The sequence below is a fragment of the Corapipo altera genome, unplaced genomic scaffold (genome assembly GCF_003945725.1).
Source record: "Corapipo altera isolate COAL_440 unplaced genomic scaffold, ASM394572v1 0, whole genome shotgun sequence".
In the NCBI taxonomy this organism is placed as follows: Eukaryota; Metazoa; Chordata; class Aves; order Passeriformes; family Pipridae; genus Corapipo; species Corapipo altera.
Genome location: NW_020884872.1, coordinates 70,270,352 through 70,293,559, shown reverse-complemented (window position 1 = coordinate 70,293,559; position 23,208 = coordinate 70,270,352). Strand labels below are relative to the sequence as shown.

Below are 23,208 nucleotides of genomic sequence, written 5' to 3'. Positions count from 1 at the left end.
TTTAGATACAGGAGAAAACCAACAACAAGCCACAAGCAGAATCTGAAAGGTCAGCAAACAAAACAGCAACTTATTAAAAAACTAACCATAACAGATATGTCTTTCCCCCTGTACACCCCCCCACACCCCATCTGTGCATTTCTCTTCAAGTCAGAAATTTAATCTGCAGATCTTCAGTTATTTTGGCCATTACAAGAGCTCATGAAAATCACAGCAAGGATGTGAGTTTTCCCACCATGGTGAGTACAAAGCTCTGTGCTCCAGAGACACACTGCCCAGTGCTTACCAATGATGAAGGCTGAGATGTTCACCACCGAGCCAGATAATTTGGAAGGGTCCAAATTTGGGGGAAACAGTATAGCTTTGAAGGAGCACTTCTCCTCTTCCTCTGGTAAAAATCCAGTCTGTGACTCACTGGTGCTCACAGACTCATTGTTATCTGTCTCCTCTGTTGACCTAGCCATTTGGTATGCCAAATTAGGCTGCTCTGGCTGGTACCTAGGAAAAAAGAAATGACACAAAGAACCAATCAGTTTGGCACAGGGTACCGTTCATTTAAAAGCCACATGCATACTCATGGCTGCTCCCCAGATCACTGCAGCACCAGAAAAGGCCCACATAACGTCTACACCCTTCTGTTTCAGAGGGATATTTGATGACTAACATCATAATGATGTAAGCAAATATAGTCAGCTCTTATCACCTACAGCTTGGTTGTAATGTCAAGTCTTTTAAAGTGTACAGTGCTCTTTCATAAACAGTCATCCTTGTCACCAAAACACGATGAGTTGATAGGACTGGAGAAGGAAGCAGCAGAGGGACAGACAGACAGTCATAACCAGGCTGTTGTGTTATCAGTGGCAGTTCAGCTCTTGCCTTTTGGAAAGGAGGTGGTTGAGCTAACAGTTCAGCAGATATCACATCCAGCAGAGACATTCCTGGTGCCTCATACTCCTCTGTCCCAGTCTCTTCTGCTACCTTGTCTGCTGCCACACAGGGAAGGAAGAGATGGTTGTTGCCTGTGTAAACAGCACATTCAAAAGGGCTGTGACACACAACCACGTGGATCCATAAAGAAAAACCACTCCAGCCTCGGCTCTCTGTTACAGAATGTTTTGTCTGTGACTCACCTAAAATTCTGACTAAAGGATTGGGCCATTTTGAAAGACCTTAAAACTGCTCCCCTGGGGATGTGTGTACAACGAGGATATTTGGGAAACACTGCAAACTGAGAAATGCAGTGAAATCCTTGGGTCCAATCACAGCAAGAAACCAGTAGCAGGATCTTTTAGCTTTGAAAACAATTCACCTGCTACATCATTAGGCAGTCAACAGGGCAGACAAATCAGCTGCCTGAGCCACTACAAGACAGGCTGTCAGCTCTGACAATCCATGATGGGGGAAATGTCATGCAATAGGTACAGCAACTGGCAAAAAAAAATTAAAAAGCCATTTCTAGCTCTGAGGAAAAAAGTGGGCTGAGAATTCAGGAAAAGTAACAAGGGCAAGGAAAATTGGCAAGGGTTTTTAAGGGGCAGGAAGGAGAGCACAAACACGAAGCAATGATACTACAGTACAGCACTGGCCCTTCACCTGCTGCAAGACTCTTCTTAGTTCAGTGCATTTGCTGTGAGCTTGTAGAAAGCCTCCATCTGACTCTGAATAAGTCATTGAACACACAAAGGTATTTTTCAGTAACATGACCTTCATAGTACAGTTTTCATTGGTAGAGTGCTGTCATCTGTGAGGTGCCAAGCACTGAAGACACTCAATTTTCAGCTTAGGTTTGGGAAGCTATAGGAGCTCAGCACTTCTAAAAGACACAGAGGCACTGATCCTGTAAACACATGCTCAGCTTTTTTGCTCCTGCTGCTGTTAGACTTTACCTTGAAGCCCCTTCCAAAAATAAGACAACCTGAAAGTGTATCCCCAGTGAGAATAAGAGCGGTGACGAGGACCACACATCTCTCACCCCTATCCCTTGGCATATCTCCCAGGGCATTTAGAGTTGACCGCAGCAGGAGTGGTATGGACCAAGGGTTAACCAAGTTCAGAGGACCCCACTGTAGATACAACTAACACAGTCCCCCATGAGCTCAGAGAAACAAGCTCTTCAGATGCTTATAGCTGGAGATGCTCATAGTTTCACTAGGCCTATAGAAACTATGAAGGCATCTGATCACTGTGTGGATTTCTGCCAGTGTGACAAGAAAGGCAGTTTCTACATTCTTACCTCAGTACTAACACACAGGCTGCTACCAAGGAGTAAGCCAGGAGGGTCCCGATGGACATGAGGTCCACAAGATCTTTCAAGTCAAAAAGAAAGGCCATAACAGCTGTAGGAAAAGGCGAGAAAGAAGAAAAACTAGTAACACGGCAGAACACGCACATCTCAAGAGTGCTAACGACGACACAGCACATGTGTGACTGTTGCTCAGGACTTGGCAGGAGAGCTCAAGATGTCCTAAGATGAGGAGAGGCAGGCCTCAGCACATGAATACCCCAAGCCCTCACATGCTGTCCCAGCACAGCCTCGCTAGCTGAAACAAGAGGAACCACTTACTACAGTAAATGCCAGCCTGTTCGTCTCATACGGGTATGTTCACCCAGGTACCAACAATGAGCAGCAGTTTAAGCCACAACCTCATTGTTGGAGTCCCCCAGTGGAGCCGCAGCACCCCTAAAGCCACAATTATCTCCTGGAAGTAGCTACAGGGGAGAGAGGATAAGCAGTACATTGCTGCCTTGTGTTTCAGCTCAGGTGGGGTGAAATCAAGCTTGTGCACGCAATGGGACCAAGCATCAAGGAGGGCATCTTGAAGGTAGCATGTCTTGTCATGGGGGTTTCCAGAAAAGTTATAGACTGCCATCCCTTAGGGATTACCCTGCTTACACACCCTCACCAGGCAACCCCGGATGTACAGAATTTTGTATAGGGGCCTTCAGAAGGCAAGTAAGCAGAGAACACATAGTCAGACATCAGGTAATGCAAACAGTCATATGAGAGTGCAGGGACCTCAGAGCTGAGCCTAGCCCAGCCTGTCCTTAATGCATAACCTGGAGGCCCAACAACCAGCCCAGCATTCAAACTCAGCTGGCAAGTGCTGTCCCTGCAGCTTCACGTGGGCTTTGGTCCTAGGCACTACGGACCACTCAGATGAGACCGAAAGGGACTGCAAAGCACTTTCTTATACTTTATATGGCTCTTTTTCCTACCCCACCACAGAATACCTGAAGAAAAAGGTGTGGGAGAAGCAGCTGTGAGGAGGCTCTGCGAGTCTCAGCAACAGGAGCTAAGCCCTTTCATAGGAGCTCAGAGCCCAGGGCAGCAGTCTGGCAGCAACTCCCCACCAAAGGTGGCACATTCTTGTACCAATGGCTCATCCCAGCAGAATGCTCATTGCAGCGGCAGGTAAAAAGGAAGCGGCAAGGCTCCCCTCTTTGCTAAGCATTGTGAGGGAGGGAGAGGCTGCAAGAACAAGGTAAGCCGCTCATCCTTGCTGTCTGGGAGGTTTAATTCTGATATTTCTGGGGAGCCAGGAGAAAGAAGAAGAGATGGCAGGATGGCTGCCAGCTGTGTCTAACTGATTAACAAATGCCAGTGCCACAGGGGCCATCTGCCTGTCTCCGGCTGCTCTGGCATCTTCCGCAGACCTCCTACCCACAGGTGATGAGGTGTCTTCAGCCAAGCCAGACCAGCAGCCACGAGGACGCTGGGGCACCACTGGCTTCCACCTTGCAGGGAGTTAATTATTTTTAAGGTCTGCAGAGCACCCAGGGAGCAGATAAAGGCAATTCCTGGCATGAGACAGGATGGCAGCAATGAGCTCTGAGAAAGAGGGACACGCACACAGCAAGCTACTCATGCTCACCCAGACCCTCCAAGGCATGCCCTGGAAACCCAGGGCACCCTCTGGGATTTCATGCTGTGCAATAGATCCGATTAGTAAGTGGGCTAGAGTCAGGCGGATTTATCTGCCCCAAGGATGAGCTTATGTCTCCTTTCCTCAGATTTGTGCAAGTCTTTTGATCCTACCTGCAACAGCTCCTGATGTCATTGTTGCAATTCTTGGAGTTTTTCTCTTCTCGTCAACTTTAGCCAAGAATTTAAAGAGAAGTCCATCTTCTGCCATAGCGTAAATTATTCGAGGCATCGGAAACATGGAGCCAAGGAGACTACAGACACAGGAGGGAGAAATAATCTACTTATATCACTTCCTGCTGAGCACAGGCACACAAACAAAAGCTAGTTTATGGCAGTATGAACACAGGTGGCTTTCGCTCACTTTAGCTTCTCCTTCATGGGCCCCCTTCGAACACCCATATTACTGATAGCTGGTAAATGAGGTGCAGCTCTATGATTTTGGATGCCTAAACTTAGCCATGGGGCATGAAACCAGCCTGACTTTCAGGTAGTAAAAGAGCTGTAACTTCTATGAGCCTCTAGAGTTGCTCACCTAATTGAATATGTCTAAGTTGATCTGAAATGGGCCTCCCGAGTGCAGGAGAAGATGACATATTCTGCCTCCAGCCTGCCCTGCCTCCCATCCAGATGGCCGTCCTGCAGATAATCTGCAGACAGATGGCCTCCGGATATGGCAAGCCCCACATGCTGCAGAAGATGCACCCTGCACTACCTGACACAAGTCTGCTCTCCATCCAGCATGGTAGGATGTCCACTGCGTAGTTGCCTCCATGATTTAGTCACTCAATCCATATTTATATTCCTGAAATGCACCTGCTGGGTCTTCTGTTAAGATGAGAATTTCTGAAGCGATACTGGTTACGTGCATCTCTGATATCTATCACAGGGTGAAATCCTGATCCTTTTGAAGTCAATAGCTCTGAATTTCATGCCTGATCTCTGCTTCATGTTTTACAAAAGCTGGAGATTTGCCTTGAGAGATGCAAAAAGGAAGAGCAGTGTCTTACCTTGTAGAAAGGGCACACAAGGAACCGACCGCCACTGCATAATTGGCTCCATCCCAACCCACATATTTAAAGGCATTGGGTAAAGGGCTATTGGTATCCAGCTGGTAGTAAGGCATCATGAGAGTCAGGGCAGCCGACACACCAAAATAGGCCACAAAGCAAATGAGCAGAGATGCCACGATGCCAATAGGAATGGCCTTCTGAGGGTTTTTTACCTCCTCGCCTAAAAGAAAGAAATTTAAATATCAGCTAAATGACAAGCATGAACTTTATCCCAATCTAGGGCATGCTGGCTGGGGCTTTCAAAGGTTTCATGGGCACTGAGGTGCTCTCTGACCATAATGCTGTCAACAGACTGCTCCATCCACTTGGCCTACCACAGCTGTTTGCTTCCATTTCTGCTGCTCCTGTCAATCCTTCTGATAGACACTTGTGGAAGCCTTGTAAACGCAGTCACAGAAACAGTCTGGACTGAAAACAGGCCTTTCCCCAAAACAGGTTATCCTTGTATACTCCTTCTATCCCACTGATGGTGCAGACCCAAGAAGAGTTCAATGATCACAAATGATGGAATGAGAAATTATTGTGCAGTTGTAGGACAAATCCCTGGATGACCACTTCAGTAGCATCTCCACCAGAATTAATATACTATGAACATGGCACCACAGGTGCCCAGTTCCGGGAAAAGGCAGAGCACCTCATAATCATATGGGTCTTCAAAAACCCCTCCTGAAAAAAGGACTCCCCATAGTTTTTATGGAAAATTTTCAACAACCAAGTAGGGACAAATGTCTAAAAAACCAAAATTCATCAAAATTCAGGCACTGATTAATTATGAAACAGATTTGTGCCTTCCCTGTCCTAAAAACCTGCTCTGAAAGTAAGGGTTCTTGAGGTTTAACATTTCAGGAAAATGAACTAACAAACACAGATCCATACACCCAGAAGTCAAAGGCAGATGAACGTGTTTCTCCTACAAGGAGAGACTCTAGGGCTGGCTGGAGTAATGGAGCCAGCACTTCTGAAATTCCTTGCTTAGAATAACAGGCAGTATTGCTTTATCTGTCTTTGTCAAGATTTCCTTCTTCCTCTTCTTCAACTTTGAAGCAACTCAATTCATGTCTAATGTGAAATCAAGGATCACCTCCTTTCTCCAGGGAATTGAGATTCTTCTTAGCCAGAAGAAATATGACAGTGTTGATGGCTTCTCTCTCTAAATGAGGTATCTTAATCTTTAGAGATTAAAACTCCCCCTGATTCTGAGGCACAGCTTTAGGGTGCAGATGACTCCCCAGAGGCTTCCTCTTTCTTTGGCTCTTCAAATACTCCAAACCATCAGAGCTTTTTCAGCTGAAGGCCCTGAAGAACCCTATTCTAAAATAACCTGTTGATTGAAATATCAGTTAGAATTAGAGGCTCAAACTTCCCCAGTCATACCAAGTATCTGAATCTGGGCCTTCCCTGTTTGCCTAACTGATAAAACTGGACATGATGGACCATCAGTGATCATCCACAAGAGTGGGCCCTACAGGCAAAGAAGGAGGGAGGAAGCTTGTGGGTTACACAGTCTAATGGCCTGCCACAGTAGCTAGAAGTCAGCACTTAGGCACCCAGGGACTTGGACAAACTCAGCACTTTCACTGTTAGGAGCAGATGAGCCAAAAATCTACTTTGAGCTGAGGTTCAGAGAGACAATGAATGTGGTGCCCTGAATTCCCTATTATCTGTGCTCTGCAACATTACTGAAAGCCAATCTACCAGCAACCAGGTTCATAACCACAAAGAACATCTTCCCTCTTACCTGTAGTAGCAATACAGTCAAATCCTACAAAAGCATAGAAACATGTGGCTGCCCCTGAGAGGACTCCGTTCCATCCATAAGGCATAAACCCTCCAACACCGTAGAGCTTTTCTTCCTGTGTTTGACTAAAACGCATGGCACTGGATTAGAAGTGATCCTGCCTAGGTGGGAGTAACAAAGCTATTCACACAGCTCATAACAAAATTCAAAGACAAAGTTTGAAGGAACAGGCTCTCCCTTTCACATGCTCGCATATAAATACCAGGCAAACTGCTAAGCCCTACCCACTGCTGAGCTCTGGACTGGCCTCCAACACGTTGGGGAATGCCCAGAATAAAAATGGTTTGTGGTTTGTTCCCACCACCCATTTTGTGGGGTGGATAAAAATGTCTTGGCTAAGACAAAGAGAAAATAGGATTAATATTAAAAATTTTCTCCTAATATTACTGTATGTGTGTAGATATACATATTCATTTAAACAGAAGCTTTTGAAAAAGCACAAGATGTAATTCTAAAAGCTGAAGACTGAGAAACATGTAAACCATACACTTTTCACTTAAGAGGGATTCGAGACAAAGTGTAGATGAGTAGACATAAGAGAGGAATGCAGGGTGCCACGACTGTCTAAAAGCCATCCAATCCTCTATTCTCAACTTCAAAATTCCTTGTGCCAAGCTAATACTCAAACCATGCTTGCAGCCCTAAGGCAGAAGTGGAGCTTGCATCCCTGACACACCAAATGCTTTGCTGAGCCTTATCCAAAGTTAATATAAGTCAACATACAGACACATGCTGATCCCAGTGCACTCCGGATTGGGAGCCCAGATCCATGCGCCTGTGTTGAGTGACAAATAAAAAACATATCCTTCAGTTCAACTGACTTAAGTCACTTTTTTCAGTGAAAAGCCTTTGTAAGGATGAATTAAGGCAAGTAAACTAAAGTAAATGCCAAATCTGCAAGTCTTATCAGGTGTAAGCATTTGAACTCTATCTCAGAAACTCTACTGAGACTTAGATGAAAACTGGCACACAGAAACAGCACAACCCAAACATGGATTACTCTGGAAATAGTGAGAAAGTAAACCCCAGACAGATTTTACAAAAATATGAAATGCTACAGGTCAAAGAGCTACACTTTGAAACTATTGCACTAATTGCTCCTTGCATGGGAATAACAGCAGGAAAGGAGGGGAGACCTGTCCTATAGCAGCAATTTGTTTGCAGCAGGTTGAGTTTTGCAGAGGCTCAAGAAGTGGCTCTTACACAAGCTAAATTTGACTCACACAACATTTATGAATCTCAACAGACTGTGCAAAACTTTGCTTCCTTGTAGGCCAGCATAAAGGGTTACATAGCAAGCCAGGACTGAGCTGATGTATACGGGGATATTTAAAGGCCCTCATTCTGCATTGCAGAGTCTCAAGTGAAAATGAATAGTTTTGTCTAACTAGTAAACTAACTAACTTGTAAGCTCCTTAATTTTAATCTCATATAGGATGGCAGAATTTTGGCCAAGAAAAATGTCATTAAAAACAGATTTGTGCTATGCTTACTGCAATGCTTTTAAATTATCTGCAACTTGCCTTCATTTTATTGAAGCGTTTAGAACAAAGTCTCCAAAAGGTACAACAATGCCCCAAGGATATTGCCCAAGCATCCACAGAAAGTACACAGTATACTTGGACATGGCTTCATACAGGCACCAGAGCCAGCCTGGTGAAGCCTTGAGTAGGAGGTTGTCTGAAGAGCTCTTTTCTCTCAAATTTGGATGTCATATTGGTCACGAGGCTAGAAATGATCAGTTCTGCATCAGGGCCCACGTTGACATAGCCTATTCGTAGCAGTTTCAGCCCATCAGTACAGACCGCTTTCAGCAAGCACCCACCAAAGCCAGCTTTGCCTCCAAGGTATTTGGCAAAGGAGGCAACAATCCCATTCACTGGTTTTCTAATTCACCCCACAACCCCCCCCCTACAGACTTGCTATTGAAAATGTACCAGCTTCTGAGACGAGAAGAAAAGATCCAACCTACTTGTCTCCATAAATGCTGCGGCTGGTGTTGTAAATGTCCTGTTCAATCAGATGCCAGTTTTTAACAGATCCTTTCACGAAACCAGAGATCACGACGAAGCCAAGGACGAGGACGTTGATACAGGTGAACACTTTGTTCACCAGGGCAGATTCTTTCACGCCAAATATTAAAAGCCCTAGGGAAAACACAGCAGTCAGGTATTTTGCCACCAGCAGCAGGTGCTGGGGACTCACAGACATAGCCCAACTCTGTTCATGCTGTGCTCTGCCCAACTTACCACACCTCATTTCTCTACAAAGCCAAGTAGCCCAGGTGTAACTCATCCAGAAGTAGGATGAGGACTCCAGCCCAGACATTACTACTGCAGAATGTGCCACATCTTTCCACCCAGCACGCCCATGTGGCACGTGCCACTGGTAAAGTGCTTTGCTAAGACAGCTAAACTTCCAGCACATTCAACACCAGCTCTGGTCACCTCATGCTGCTACACTCTGCCACCTAGACACAGCCTGGAACTCTACCCAGAGACCCAGAGAAAGCACCACAGGTGGTTTTTTATGAAGGAACATTGTCTTAGAGTTCTTGGCCAAATGCAGAAGTTATGAACAAGAGTCAACTTTCCTTAGAAACAAGGGGAAATACAAGTAAGGACCAAATCCAGAAGGATTCTACTTTTAGCAGCGATTTCTAGTGCTGAAGACACAAAAGAAGGTGGCATCTTGGGAATTCTGCTCCCATTTAGATCAGCAGGAGCTTTGCCAGTGAGTTCAGCAAGAGCATGATTTCAGCCTGGTCTTAAGACAATCTATCTGAAGCAGAGCATGGTCACAGGCTTTGGCAAACACAATCTCACTGAGGCATAGCTTGGCTCCTCAGAACGACAAGCTCTCATAACTTGCATTTACTCTTCAGGTGTCCAGTTTTTAAGAACTGAAACCTTTAATCCAAATTTAAGGCTGAGGGAGAAGGTAACAAAACTTCACACAGGCCTCAGAGAGAAGACAAGAACAACACAGTTTTTTCCTTTTACTGCTACTCCAAAGGACTTCAAGGAGAGGGGAGCATCCTGCGCACTCACCTTTCCTTCTTTTAAGACAGGAAATAAGCTGACACAGTCATATCAGGGAAGCATTTCAAAAGATTGCATACCTGCCCATAAAAACTTGTAAGGTACCTAGTAGAACTCTGAAGCTCAAGATAGTGCAAGTAGAAATAAACTTGTGGTGCTTATATTTGAGATTAAAGCTGCTCATTCAGCAGCTTTTTTGAGAAAAGACTGGCTTGCATTTTTTATTAAAATCGAGGGAATTTGCTTCATGCAGAGCCATAAAGCCACCTGTAATCTGTATAATTTTACACCTTGGTATTGTTAAAGTAAGAAGTCCTAAATTTTCTAAATTGTATCTGAGATGAAAGACCAGAATCTAACTTGAAATTAGAGCAATTATATACAAATGAACAATGAGGAAAATCTTTTCTCCCACTCAGATGTAATCCTGAAAACAGAGGGCTGCTACTGATTTCAGCAGCCCTTGATATAGTCCTAGATCCAAATGCAAACCCAGATCTCAAAGCATCCCTTGCTTATGAGGCCTGTGCTCACGAGCATAGTTCAGGCTGAGAGAAGGCCATTCTGATCAGTGGGAAATGTCAGGATAACCTTGGTAGTGTGGCACTGCAGCTTCTGTGTTCTAGAAACCACAAAGGAGTACATAAGAAGCATAATCTTTCAAATTTGCCTAAACTTCGTAACGCTTTGCAAGATCCAGCTGGAGCAGAGGTAAACATTCAGAAGGATTTTGATCTTATAAGTTTTCAAAACTTTTCCCAATTATAATCAAAGCCTTGGCACATTTGTAGAAAAAGAAAAGACGCCTTGACTGTTTATTACACATTTGTTTCTCTGGATACTTGAATTCACTTCTGCAAACTGAAGCCCATATATATTTTTAAAAAAACAAAACAGTAGTATATGAGACTGTAACCGAGTGTGGTTTTTTTCCTCACTTTCCTATCTCAAGGCAGCAAAACCTAGCAGATTATCATAGGGGAAATAAGGTTAATAGACCAACTGTATGAAATTCTTGTGTAATAGGATTTGTGGAGGGAAGGATTAAACTTCCATACCTGATTGAGGATAACAAGTCACCTTTTCTTTTCCTCCTTATATAAAATTTGATTGAAGGTTTTAAAAGTGGCTCAAAAATATTGAGAATGCTCCCCTCTAATTAAAAACCTTGTAAACAGGCTATGCCCTGTGCTAACTCCACAGCACCTATATAGGTCAATCCAACACTTGTAGGAAAGAAAGAGTCTCTAACATGTTGTCCAAAATAAATCAGGACTTCATGCTCATTCCAAATGCAAACAATGAAATTACAGGAGAAGGAGGTCCAAAACTCGCAACCCCCCAGTGTTTCACCTGTTAAAATGATGATTATCACCACAGCAAAGATGTCTGGGTATTTTGCTAGAACTCCAGGAGCATCCATCGTCATGTACTTTTTACAAAATTCTTCAATGTGCTTCCCTATGATTTCATCAAATGTTGCGCTCCAGGCTCTGGCCACGCTTGAGGTTCCTGCCAGAGGACAGAAAGGACAGAGATCACCCTTTGTGGCTGGCACATGTTCCAAACTAGGGGCATCTTGCAAGGCTTTTTGGCATGGAGGGCCTCAAAGCAACATTACATGTGCTCCCAGGTGCTGGGAGTAGCCTTTCCTCCGCATATCCAGCTCACAGCCTGTGTTCATGCCTGGCATCTGCTCTGATGGTAACACACACAGGTGGTGGGTCTCAGACTGATGCCCAGCTGACAAGATGAAAAATATCCTTTTAGTTTGGCTTCTTCATAAACCTCAACTTTGCCTTAGATACTGCCCAAACCGACCTTTTCCTTACACCCCCAGCAGCCTGACTTTCCCCCAAACATGGTAATTTCTGTTACCAGAGAGGTCCAAGTGTCGTGCTGGCAGAGAACCCTGGCCCCCAAGTGGGGTGACTGCAGGCCAAGCAGAGAGACCTCACAGAAGCCAGCTGCCCTCCAGCAGCACAGTGCTGGAGCACCAGAGCCTGAACCACACCACTTGCCCAGCTCTGCATGCTCTGCTCTCTCTTGACTTGCAGGTCTGCTCTGACCTCCAGTGCTAGAGCATCCAAGCAAGATAAAGACTCAGATACAATTTACAGGTTATTTGAGCATAAGTCAGCCTACTGCAGGATGCTGGTGATGATCCCAGCAAGTGCCATGACTCCTGCCTGCAGCAAGTGCTCAGACTGTGCCCTCTGGGTTCGCTGTTTGCTGCAGTTTCGAGAGCACCCAACCACGTGCAGCTTGCTGGCATGAGGAGTGAACCTGTAGTCTTAAGACAATCAAGTTAGGGACATTGTCTGGACCATAAGAGTCAGTTCAGAGAACTGAAATAGTAACAATGAGGAGCTACCACCAGACAGTGACAGCATTTTGTAAAATAAGTAGGTTTGGGGAAAAGCAAATTTCTCTATCTCCTGTGTTAAAGTTACCATCATACTCCCCATGTCTCATACAGTACACTATATATAACTGCACCTAATTGCATGATATAATTACTACTGTACATAATTACCTAATTAAAAAAAGAGGTTGGCTTGGTTTTGGTTTGCAGAGCAGTTCCTCAGAGGATGCCATCAGGGGCCCCCTTCCACCCAGAACAGTTTGTTCTGAGACACTCACCTGTGTGTGGGTGTTCAAGTCCCAACTCCGGCACCTGCAATCATGTCAAACAATGTCCGTGCTCACCTACAGCTAAATCCTCTGCAGCGGCGGCGGGCAGCACCTGTAGCACAGCTGGGAACACTCACCGCCCCAATCCAGCTTTGCAACAGCATAAAAATAAGCTGCAGAACAGACCTGTTCGGAGACTCTTCTGTTCACTGAGACAGCAAAGTGCACAGTGTGAACACCTTTAATGAGGTGGGACATCATTGCCATCAATTTAATCTTGAAAAATTCCAAAAGTTACTGTATACCACATTACAATTTTTCAGCTTAACTTTGGCACGATTTGAGGAAAAAGACTATTTTAACGCTAATTTTTTTGTCCTAGTTCTAATATTTCATGTTCTAGGACAGGAACAACCAGCTCCTGCACGTGTTATATTAGATGCCAGTTGCTTGGATGCCAGTTCCATGTAGTTATCAGCCGTTTACCATGAACTCTCTGTAACCAACAGCCTTGAGGGAGCAGGGGGAATCTGACATTATTCCAACATCGCAGACACCTGGATAATCTCCTGCTGTTGCTAAGAGAGCACAGTGCAAAGACATTCAACTTGTACCCAGGAGGACTGGGTCAGCAAAACCTTGCCAGATTTGATCTGGTTCCTGCCTGCAGCTCACCACCCCCAGGAGAACTGCTGAACACAGGTGTCAGACTCATAGCAGGAACAGGCGCAGGCTAGAAGGTCACCAAGTGCCAGAAACCCAGCAGCAGCCATTCACCAGGGATGCTGTTAGTCATCATACTCATCATACTACCAGCTCCCACCAACTTCCAGTTCCTGAAATGCCTCCTACAATCTGGCATGGTTCCCCAAACTCTCATCATCCCAGAAGAAAGGTCACAGCAGATCCCTGGTCCTGGACACCTTCTTCCTTCTCTCTAGACCTTAACTGATCAGTTGCACACCCATTTTTTCCTCATCACCCACCGCCAGGACCTCACATCAGCCTTCCCCTAAGCCAAGTCACTTCAATTAATTAAAAGCTATTGGCCGCCCATCCTGGGACCCCAGGATTTCTTTTTCCACCCCCACAATACTTTCTGAACAGATGTCTGAGAACTTCAGCATGAAAACATCAGGTAGACTGAGCCCCTTAGAGATGCAAGCTCAGTTTCAGTGGCATTGTTTGGCATTTTCTCAAATGAGAAAAAAATTGGCTTTCTGCCCCTCTCAACTCCTGGCTCTGAAGTGCAGCATGTGCCTGCCAATACATCTTTCTCCTCCACACCCTTGAAGCTGCTGGGAGTTGTCCTTGCTCACAGGAGGGGTAATTAGCACTGGGAAAAAGGCTGGATAAGATAAAGAAACAGAGACCTCCTATACTTCATATCCTCCCCCAGTTGTTTTTCCTCCTTAGCCACCCTTCATCACAGATTATGAGGAAGCCAGTTTGCAAACACATGTTTTTGACACAGGAATGAAATAAAAGCAAAAAAGTTGTGTTTGAACACATTAATAGACTGTATCTACTTATTTTTTACTGAATTTTCTGCCTTGTGATAATACACTGAGCAGCCAACTCTGAAATAAAAACTGAGGCAGTCATTCAAAAGCCATTATGACAGGGCAAAAAAAAAAGTCTCAGAAATACCACTCTGAGCCCAGATCCTGAGCATATAACATTCAGTAGGCAAATCTTTTCATCGTGCATTTGCAGAATCAGGTTTTGGGACAGCATCCACAGTTATGTCAGTCATTTTGGTCGTCCAGTATCATGGTGGGAAGGGACCCAAAACCAATTAGATGAGGAGCACGAAGGAGACGATTTATCATTACCTTTCTGGAACAGAAGAAAAATCACCAAGAAGTCTGTTCAAATTTTCTACATGCAGCCTAAGCAGAGTCCATTTTAGAAGTCTGGAGGAAATTACATGCTCACTTTTTAAAAAAATTATTTTTATCCCCTCCTTGTAGTGAATATTATTCACAAAAGAACAGCAGGACTCAGATTTCCTAAGGAGATGAGCTTAATGACTCTGGCTTTTCATCTCATTTCTTTCTTCTTTTTTCTTTTTTTTTTACAAAAAAAAAAAAAAGAGGAGGAGGAAAGGAGGAAAATGTTTCAGGTAACACACAGAGCAGAACCAACATGACCTCAGACAAACAGCTGCTAAGCCACTATGTTGTTCTTGATATGGGAAGGTGAATTCCATGGAAACTAAATTCCAAAGTAATACTTACATATCCCATAAAATGCACTAAAAAAACCACCATGCCTTTAATAATTTAGTATACAATCAGTTTTCACTTTAGTAAGCTTTCACTCTCAACTGGCAAGTTGGTTGCAGACTTAATTACAGGCATGATGACAAGCAGCCTGCCCAGAATGTGCTTGAAAAGACAGGAATCCTTAATTAGCAAAGTGTGGCTTAGTTTTAATGTACCAGCTGAGTTGTATAGCACATGCTCTGAGCTTCATCCAGGGCCTCTCCTAGTGGGAGTCAAGGGCTTAGAAGGGATTTGGTTTGTACTTTCCAGAGACTGTGAACCTGCAGATCATCCTCAGCTTAATTCTGCAGGCATTCACAAGACAAAACTCTGATCTCCAGATACTTTAAATAGATCCCAAAGGGACCAGAATTAATCCTTGATCAGCTGTGAGTACAAATGCTCTGTATAAAAGCATCTTTCCATCAGCAATTCCTTTCTCAGCAGAGGGAACACTCTTTTGCATCCTGGCAAGTGTGTAGCAGCTAGGGGATGCCAAAGGGATGAGGTGGAGATTCAGAAGTCACAACAGCAATAAGCCTGCGTCAGGACAAACCCTCAGCCAGCAGCACACCACTCTGTAGCTGACTGACAGGAGCCAGCAACAACACACCCCACAGATGAGTCCTGAAATCCTCTGTGAGAGCAAGAGTGAACCATCTATTTTGTAACAGTAGCACAGGCATTCAAACAAGGCTGACCTTACAAACCAGGCTGCCACCCTGAACTAAATCTAGGGTGTCACAGCCCACCCACCATACTTACCAATAATATAGGAGAGGATTAGATTCCAACCTGTGATGAAGGCCCACAGCTCACCCACAGTCACGTAGCTGTAGAGATAAGCTGATCCTGTCTTAGGAACTCGAGCACCGAATTCTCCGTAGCAGAGTCCGGCCAGCACCGAAGCCAAGGCAGCAATCAAGAAGGAGAGAACGATGGCAGGTCCCGCGTTTTCCCGTGCCACAGCTCCAGCCAGTACATAGACACCGGCACCCAAAGTGCTGCCTACACCCAGAGCCACCAAGTCAAACGTGTTGAGGCACCGTGAAAGCCGACTGTCTTCTCGAGTGCAGTCAACATTTTTCCGGCGAAGAAGCTGGTTTCCAAAATTTGTAATTTTCTGACACTCCATCTTTGTGTTTGAGCCTGCAAGAAAGATGCTGCCATCATTATCTAGCGCAGAATACACTCCCAAAACAGCATCGCTGCACAGGTACAATGCTACAGCACTGTTACATTTCACCAAATGAAACTTCCCACTTTCCACCTTTTTACGTGGCAAAGTGTCTCCCATTTTACTTAGACTTAGCACAGGCAATTAAAACAAACAAACCCAAAGTACTTTCTGCTTCCAGCTCCCAGCCATGCTGCAAAGCCTGTGTGATTCCCAGGGGAGAGGTAGCACTTTAGTCCAGCTTCCACCCCACTACACAGTCACCCAGTCAACACACAAGTGGGCAAGCCAAAAATGCAAAGTCCACCTTTCAGATTTCAGAGGGGTTTTCCTGTTCTAGGCATAAGAGTACTTTAAAAGTGAATGTACCATTTGGGTCATGCTGCAGAGAGCTTGTAAAGTGCACAAAACAGATACTACAGGGATGAACTTAAACCTGAAGCCACTTAAACCTGAGGGGCATACATAATATATCCCAACCTGATGGGTGCTCAGTCTGCAGGAAGAGCTATTCCAGGATAAATTCTCCTATCAGATGTATTGTGCAGACATCAGATTCTCAGAAACAACTACTTTGCTCTACAAATCTACAGGCTGTGTGGACACAGCCTACAAGGATGAACCTCATCTTCCATCTTAGACAGCATCCTGTAGCTCTGAGAGCCCAACCTCAATATCCACACCAACCCCAATATCTACACTGCACCATTAAGCCTGGCTTCAGCAGAAAAGGTTCTTTTATTTTGATGCAATGTTGGACTGCAGTGTACACTTTCCAGCAGTACACATTGCACATTAACATCAATACTATGATGGGAATAATGTGTAGGCAAAAATATTACTAAATGCAACTTATAACACGATTCAGTGAGATTGGTACTTCATCAGCTCCACAAAAACCCAGTGTAAAAGGTGGGAAAATACATGCTAAGAAACTTAATCAACTGTTAAATCCATGCTTCAGTTTTGTCACCATAACATCAACTACAAAACCAAAAATCCTCTTCCCTTTTCCAAGACACCAGTCCTAAGTCCTGGCTTAAATCCCTTTCTCGTGGCTTTATGCTAACTCCCCAACTATGAGAAAGTAATTACAACTGCAGGAACAGGGCTGAGGATTTACAAGTCCCACTCTGTCAGGAATTGTCTCCCACCAACATGCTCCCAATAGACATGGATTTAGACAAATAGAGAGAGGCAGGTTTGAGGCCAATCAGAAAAATCTCATTTCACTAACCATGGGAGTTCCCAGTGCATACAGAGAGGGAAAACTATCTTCTCTCTTCAGCAGGAAGTCAGACCTAAGTTTTTAAGTAAGTGCATTCATATGTCAGATTGTTCACGCAGCCGACTTGAACCTCACACGAATTTGTATCAGCCAGGATTCCTTTTGGCTGGACACCTGCCCACCCCCCCAAGTCTGGGAAAGGACAGTCTTAAACTCTGAACTGGATTAAACGGACAAGAGTGTAGCACTGGAGCATTCCCTATGAATTTTGTTTGTTTCTAGGACAACACAAGTCCTAGGTTTTGCCTAACTCTCATCAGAGTGATGCAGAGATCCCACTGACGCCTCCATCCTATGAAGACCACAGCGATGGGGCTAACTCATCCACTCTGCTCAGCAGTGGTTCTGGTTTACATCCAGCCTGGAGCTCCAGGAAACGGGAAGAATCCCAGTGCCATGCACCAAGAAGAAAATGCTGCAGAAGATACAAAAAAAGCCCTCCAAATCAGAACAAAGAAATCCCTGTCATAAACTGCAGCCAACTGTGAGAAAGATACACACAGAAGATGTGCTAATGAATTTATTTTCCAAAGTCAGTGTCAAAGGCAAGACCAGTTTGACTCAGAACCAAACTCGGGATTTCAGAACAAACACGGGTTTATTTTGAGGTATACAGAAACATCAAGACATGCCAAAGGACTGCTGAAAAACAGTTTACTTCTTGCTAAGTCAATATTTATGACAAGGTTTAGGTGTTCAATGGCCCGGACAGAAGAGTTAGAAGCAGCATAGAAGACTACAGGGAAGTCCCAGCTGAGGCTATTAATAAAGATAGAAAAAGGAAAGGAGGTAAAGAGATGATCCAGCTCAGGGAGAAGCTGAGCAATGCGCCAGAGAGGTCTACAGAGATGCAGTGTAGGTGGGCGGTGCTCGCATACCCTTTGCACAGAGCCCTGGTCAGGCCTGGATGGACCCCTGTGGCTGAGTTGGACAAACAATAGGGAGAAAACTCAGAGATTTTCCTGAGACATTTAATTCTTGGTGAGGCTACAAGTCTAGGCCTCCCCAGATCTCAGCAATTTATGCAATGTTTCATGTTCCTCAGGATTTGCACCTCCAAGTTGACATCAACCCTGCTGAGCACACTGGGTTTCATCCTACAAGGTGCTGAACACTTCTTATGTGGAAAAGCAAGATGAGGGAGGAGGGTTGGACCATGTAATGTGTAGAAGGAAAAGGTTTGTGACGTGTACTCCTTCATCAACATGTGGGTTTCTATGATCCCCACACAATGAGAACAGGGCTAAACATAATTGCTAAATGACACTAATGATATGCTTGCTTGCAGAGTGTAAGTGACCTACTGTCCCCACACAGCACACAAAGCTCCAAGGAGGACATGCTCTGTGGTGGACAAAAGAAAAAGGCAGAGGTCAGGCTGTGCAGTCTGACATTATCTTTGTCTAGGCAAGTGCCTCTTGGTGCAGGTGGACCGAAGTTCCCTGCAGGTGAGAGCCACTCTTCTTCCTCCTTCCACCACCACTGACACCCAAGGAGCTTTTTCCAATCTCTTTCAGGATTTGGCTCAAGGACTTTCTGGCTTCAAAAACACGCTACTTAATAATAATGGTAGACCTTTTACTTCTTACATAGCCATTTACCTTAATTAAATCTGGTGTCTTGCAAAACAAACATGATTTAGTGGTCCCAAATCAATGGGAGTTTTAGTTCTGCATTGAAAATGGAGGTGTATCTGATACCCAATGACATCTCGTCACACACATCATAAGAAATTACTTCTTTGGCAACAACAGAGCTGGGGAGGGGCAATGGACGCAGGAGAAAAACAGCCCCTTAGTGCAGGGATGGAGGATCAGGGCATGAACTTGGCAGGGGTTTGGGGGGCAGAGTGATGTACAATTTATTCTTTAAAAAAAAAAAAAATCTAGTGATTTACTTCAAGTTTATGTATCACTCAAGAGTATCCCACAAGAAACTTATTTCAAAATTATTTCATTTTGGAGCTCCCTCTGGTATATCTACAAGAATTCACAGATGTACTACAGCTATCAAGAATAAAGCAGAACCGTCTCTTATGGATAATTTGTTTAGAAGAGTGGCTATTTAATTACGACAGACCTGGAAATTAAGACCAGCATTCTGCAATTGGCTTAATGCCAGTGGACAGCGTTGTTCTAGCTCACCTCCAGATCAAGATATCAGCTTCCTCCTGCCCCAAAAGTCTCTCAAAATCTGAGCATCTCTGTTGTGAATAAAATGCTTCCTACAGCTGCAGGTAACAGCCAGGGAGCTGCGCGCAGGGTATGGTGCCCACACTGCAGCCATGTTCTATGGCCCTTGAACACAGAACTGTCGTTCATCTCACAGACAACTGATCACCATCCTACACACCTCTTACATGTTTTCACTGCTTTTGAAACAGCAGGTACCAAATCAACCTTTCACTTTCAATTATATTCACTGTAGCCTGACAAAGAGACCTTCAATAAAGACAAGTAGGATTTTTTTAGGAGAACAATCTTTTGCTTTAGCAGGATGCAGTACAGGGGTCATTACACCTTTGCCCAAAACCCTTCCTCTGTATCATTTGTTATCTTTGCAATTGTATCAAAGGGTGATTTTGGTGGAGATTATTATTTTTCCCTTCTTAGAAGTTGGATCCAGCTGTGATCTGACTGTTTCAGACAGCGATCCTTGCCTTTGAAGTGAGGAAACGTGTTCTGGGCTGGTTCCTCCCACTCCCAACCCCACTTGACACGATGAGCCATTTTTTGAATGTACAGTCAGTATTCCCATGGTATAATGCAGTCCTAGTAACATAAAACAATATAAATTATTCCAGAAATGTGACCTGATGGTACATAACCACCTTCCAATTGAGGAAACTTGATCTGAATGAATGGTGATTAGCTTTCTTCTGCACATGCCTAGTTCTCACCCTTCCTTTAGCTTTGGTTTCTCCAATGAGAAACAACAAGCTGCAAGCCTCAACCACTCAGATCCTGGGCAGGAAATGCCTTCACCCCAAGGCTCTGGGCACTTCCATGTTTCAGCAGGAGCCAAGGTCTTTGAGAGCACTGGGAAGCAATGACACACTTGGATAACTTAGCAAGGCGGACCCTGGGGCAGGGGCCACATCCTCAGGTGAAATCCTGTCCCATTGAAGTCAATGGCAAAGCTTCCACCAACTTCAATAGCAGCCAAATTCCACCCAGTGCTACTGGTCCTTGTCTTTTATTTACAATGCCCTTTATGTTTGTTACTCTTGTTCCCTGTCCAAATTTTTGTGCCTTGACTGTATTGTATTTTGAAATAAAATAAGATATTCTTCCTCCTCTTATCTAGTGGTTACCTATTATATCAGGTTGATAGATTTCCTTCCCCATTAACAACATTTTTAAAAACAACATTCTTCAAAACAAACTCATAAGAAAATAAGCAATCTTGCATGTGGTTAACAGCAAAAAGTAAACCATAACAAACATCTGTCCAGCTAAACATAAAACACCATGTATAAAAATAAGCTGACAGGGCACCATTTTACATAAGCAGTACTATCACTTCCTCAACAATTACAATTTGTTTCAGCTTCTGAAAAACCACTCCTTATCTTTTTCAAGGCATTGCTGCTCCTGAGAATTTTCTTCTCCGTGTTGCAGAAGAGCATAAAATTAAAGCTGATTAGGCAGAACAAGGAGTTTTCTACTACGGAAAAAAGAAAACCTAAGCCTAACCCTGCTGCATGTCTAATGAACTCCTCAGGCACCTCCTTGGAGGAGGCATGAGCAGAAATCCCCATTCAACATTGTCCCACATATGCTTATTTTGAAACATGGAAAAATGTGGAAACGTGGAAAATGTCTACTGCCATCAGAACTCTTCTCTCACAGCAAAGTCATGTCCTGTGGAGTCTCAGATTTGTTGAAGGCCAAAAAGATGCTGAGGAAAAATATCCCCCATATAGCTGTATCATCGCTGCTACTCATCTGCAGAACAAAGAGCTTGTGCTCGCACCACGTTGGTATATTTGCAATGTGAAATGCTTTTGACCCTGTATTTTTAGTTTAAACACAGTCAGCTCCTTGATCAGGCATGTAGTGATGACAACTTTTTTATCAACACATGGGTAACAAACCCACTTGGGAGCCCTTTCCAAAAGGCTGATTTTGCTACTTCCATCCCCGAGGTAGCATCATTCACAGAGAAGTCCTATGCAGAAAAAGAAGAGGTGGAAAACCTCAATTCCTACTACTGCTGCGAGCATTACAGATATTTTGGGGGTGTCAGATCTGACTGCAGACTCCTAATGCAAAGAGATCATGTTGTAAGGGATGAAACTAGAACCACTGAATGTTTTTTGAAGCATCATTCAGATGGCCAAAAGTCACCAAGGCATATAAGTCCTCAGTGCAGTACTTTACAGTATAAAGCAGGAATTGTGTCAGATACGTCCTTCCAAAATGTCTTGCCTTGAAAATCTCCAGAATTTTGTTATGTTACTCTGCAACAAAAAACAGAGAGGGGACAAGATGGCTACAGAAGATGCTGAACTTTCCCAATTTGAACACCTACCTCAAGAGTTTTAGAAACAGAAGCAACGGATGTGGTATCAGCCCCCAGGGTGCATCTGGCTGTGTCCCTGAAGCTGTTGCAAGTGTCCTCACCACCTGTGCTGAGCAGGGCAGGCAGTCTGGAGAAGACATGCTTGGGACAAGTGCTGAGAACTGACTCAGAGGCTGGGACCACAGGCATTTGCAGATGCCAGCCACCAGTAAAAAGGCTGACAAAAGTAAAGGCATGACCAAGCGTTCACATTATGCAAAACTGGAAGGCATCTCACCATAGCAGCAACAATGGTAAGGAGTCCAAGCCAAAAGACACCAAAGTAGCTGTAATTCTTTGCATTTGTTTCACTGTGTGTAAAGAGATGCTGTCTTGATGAACTATTTTAACCAGACAAGGAATGTATTGTCCATATGCTGTTAAACTGTTCCCTCCTTGGTTATCATAATTTTATACTTTTTCTTTTTCACACTGTGCATATGTATGCCTATATCTCAATATACATTAATCTAGATTACATCACAGTATATATATACAGACATTATTGTTATATTCTTTGCCAACTCTGTCATTAAAAACGAAGATCAACCACTAGCAAGGCATTTGCTACTCCAAAGAAGGAAGCCACCCAGTTAAATATAAACTCATGCTAAATTAAGAGAAGGGTACACACATGTGGGGGTGTGAAGTGTATACAATATGCAGTCTTATTCACCTGCTTAACAGCACGCTGCCCATATGAAGGGGACCCCATTACTCTGCTGAGTGCAGATCTTTAACACCACAGCAGAGGTGGTACTGGGGGACCAGCACACTGTCACAGATGGCTGGGCATGGTGCAGGTTCTGTTACTCAAACTCCTGAGTGTTAGGGACATTTCCAAGGCAGTATCTCCCACTCCTCTCCACATGTCTCATAGACCCGGAGGATTTCTTCCATTGGAAAAGGAGCAGTGAGGTGCTCTCTCTAATCCTTATGCCACCCACTTACTGGCAATCAGTTATGGAAGTGAACACCAAGTCCCACTGGACATGAAGAAGGTGCTGATGCTCTAGTACCACCTTGGGAGAATGTCAGGGTGCTGCAGCTCACCCGTCTGCCTTCCATACAGTTACAGCTACCAACTGTACCAAGGTAAAAAAATCCACTCCCATCCCAAGATAACTTTCAAGATGGCAAAGACAATCCTTTTCCCCAAGTTTCAACTTCCCCAAAATTTCAAAGCAGGAAAACTTCAATGTTTTGTCTCAACACCTGCAGAAAACTCCATCTGGGTTATTTGTGATGATACACAAAAACCATTTTGAAGTGAGCAGCCATTTTTGACCAAAACAAAGGAGAGAGGTTCCTGCTGTGAAAGTCATGGGAAGAATGCTTCAAACTCTCAGAATTCAACCTTCAAAATCTCCAGAATGGAAGCTGTGATGCCCAAAGCTCCAGCTGTGATTAACATCAAAAGTGGCACATAGTAAGCCATTCAACAG

General features: G+C 44.2%; 1 protein-coding gene across 5 annotated transcripts in view; it reads right to left on the bottom strand.

Annotated features, from left to right (window-relative positions):
* Positions 1–23,208, bottom strand: part of SLC7A1 (solute carrier family 7 member 1) — a 44,864-nt gene that overhangs the window by 8,815 nt on the left and 12,841 nt on the right. For all 5 annotated transcript variants that reach the window (XM_027651615.1, XM_027651593.1, XM_027651606.1 and 2 more), the window contains 8 exons: positions 15,501–15,884; positions 11,188–11,346; positions 8,766–8,940; positions 6,734–6,858; positions 4,933–5,155; positions 4,037–4,176; positions 2,234–2,336; positions 287–498 (listed from right to left, as the gene is read on the bottom strand). In XM_027651615.1, the coding sequence (XP_027507416.1) occupies positions 287–498; positions 2,234–2,336; positions 4,037–4,176; positions 4,933–5,155; positions 6,734–6,858; positions 8,766–8,940; positions 11,188–11,346; positions 15,501–15,870 (1,507 nt within the window). In that variant the 5' untranslated portion in view covers positions 15,871–15,884. The remainder of the gene's footprint in view (positions 1–286; positions 499–2,233; positions 2,337–4,036; positions 4,177–4,932; positions 5,156–6,733; positions 6,859–8,765; positions 8,941–11,187; positions 11,347–15,500; positions 15,885–23,208) is intronic.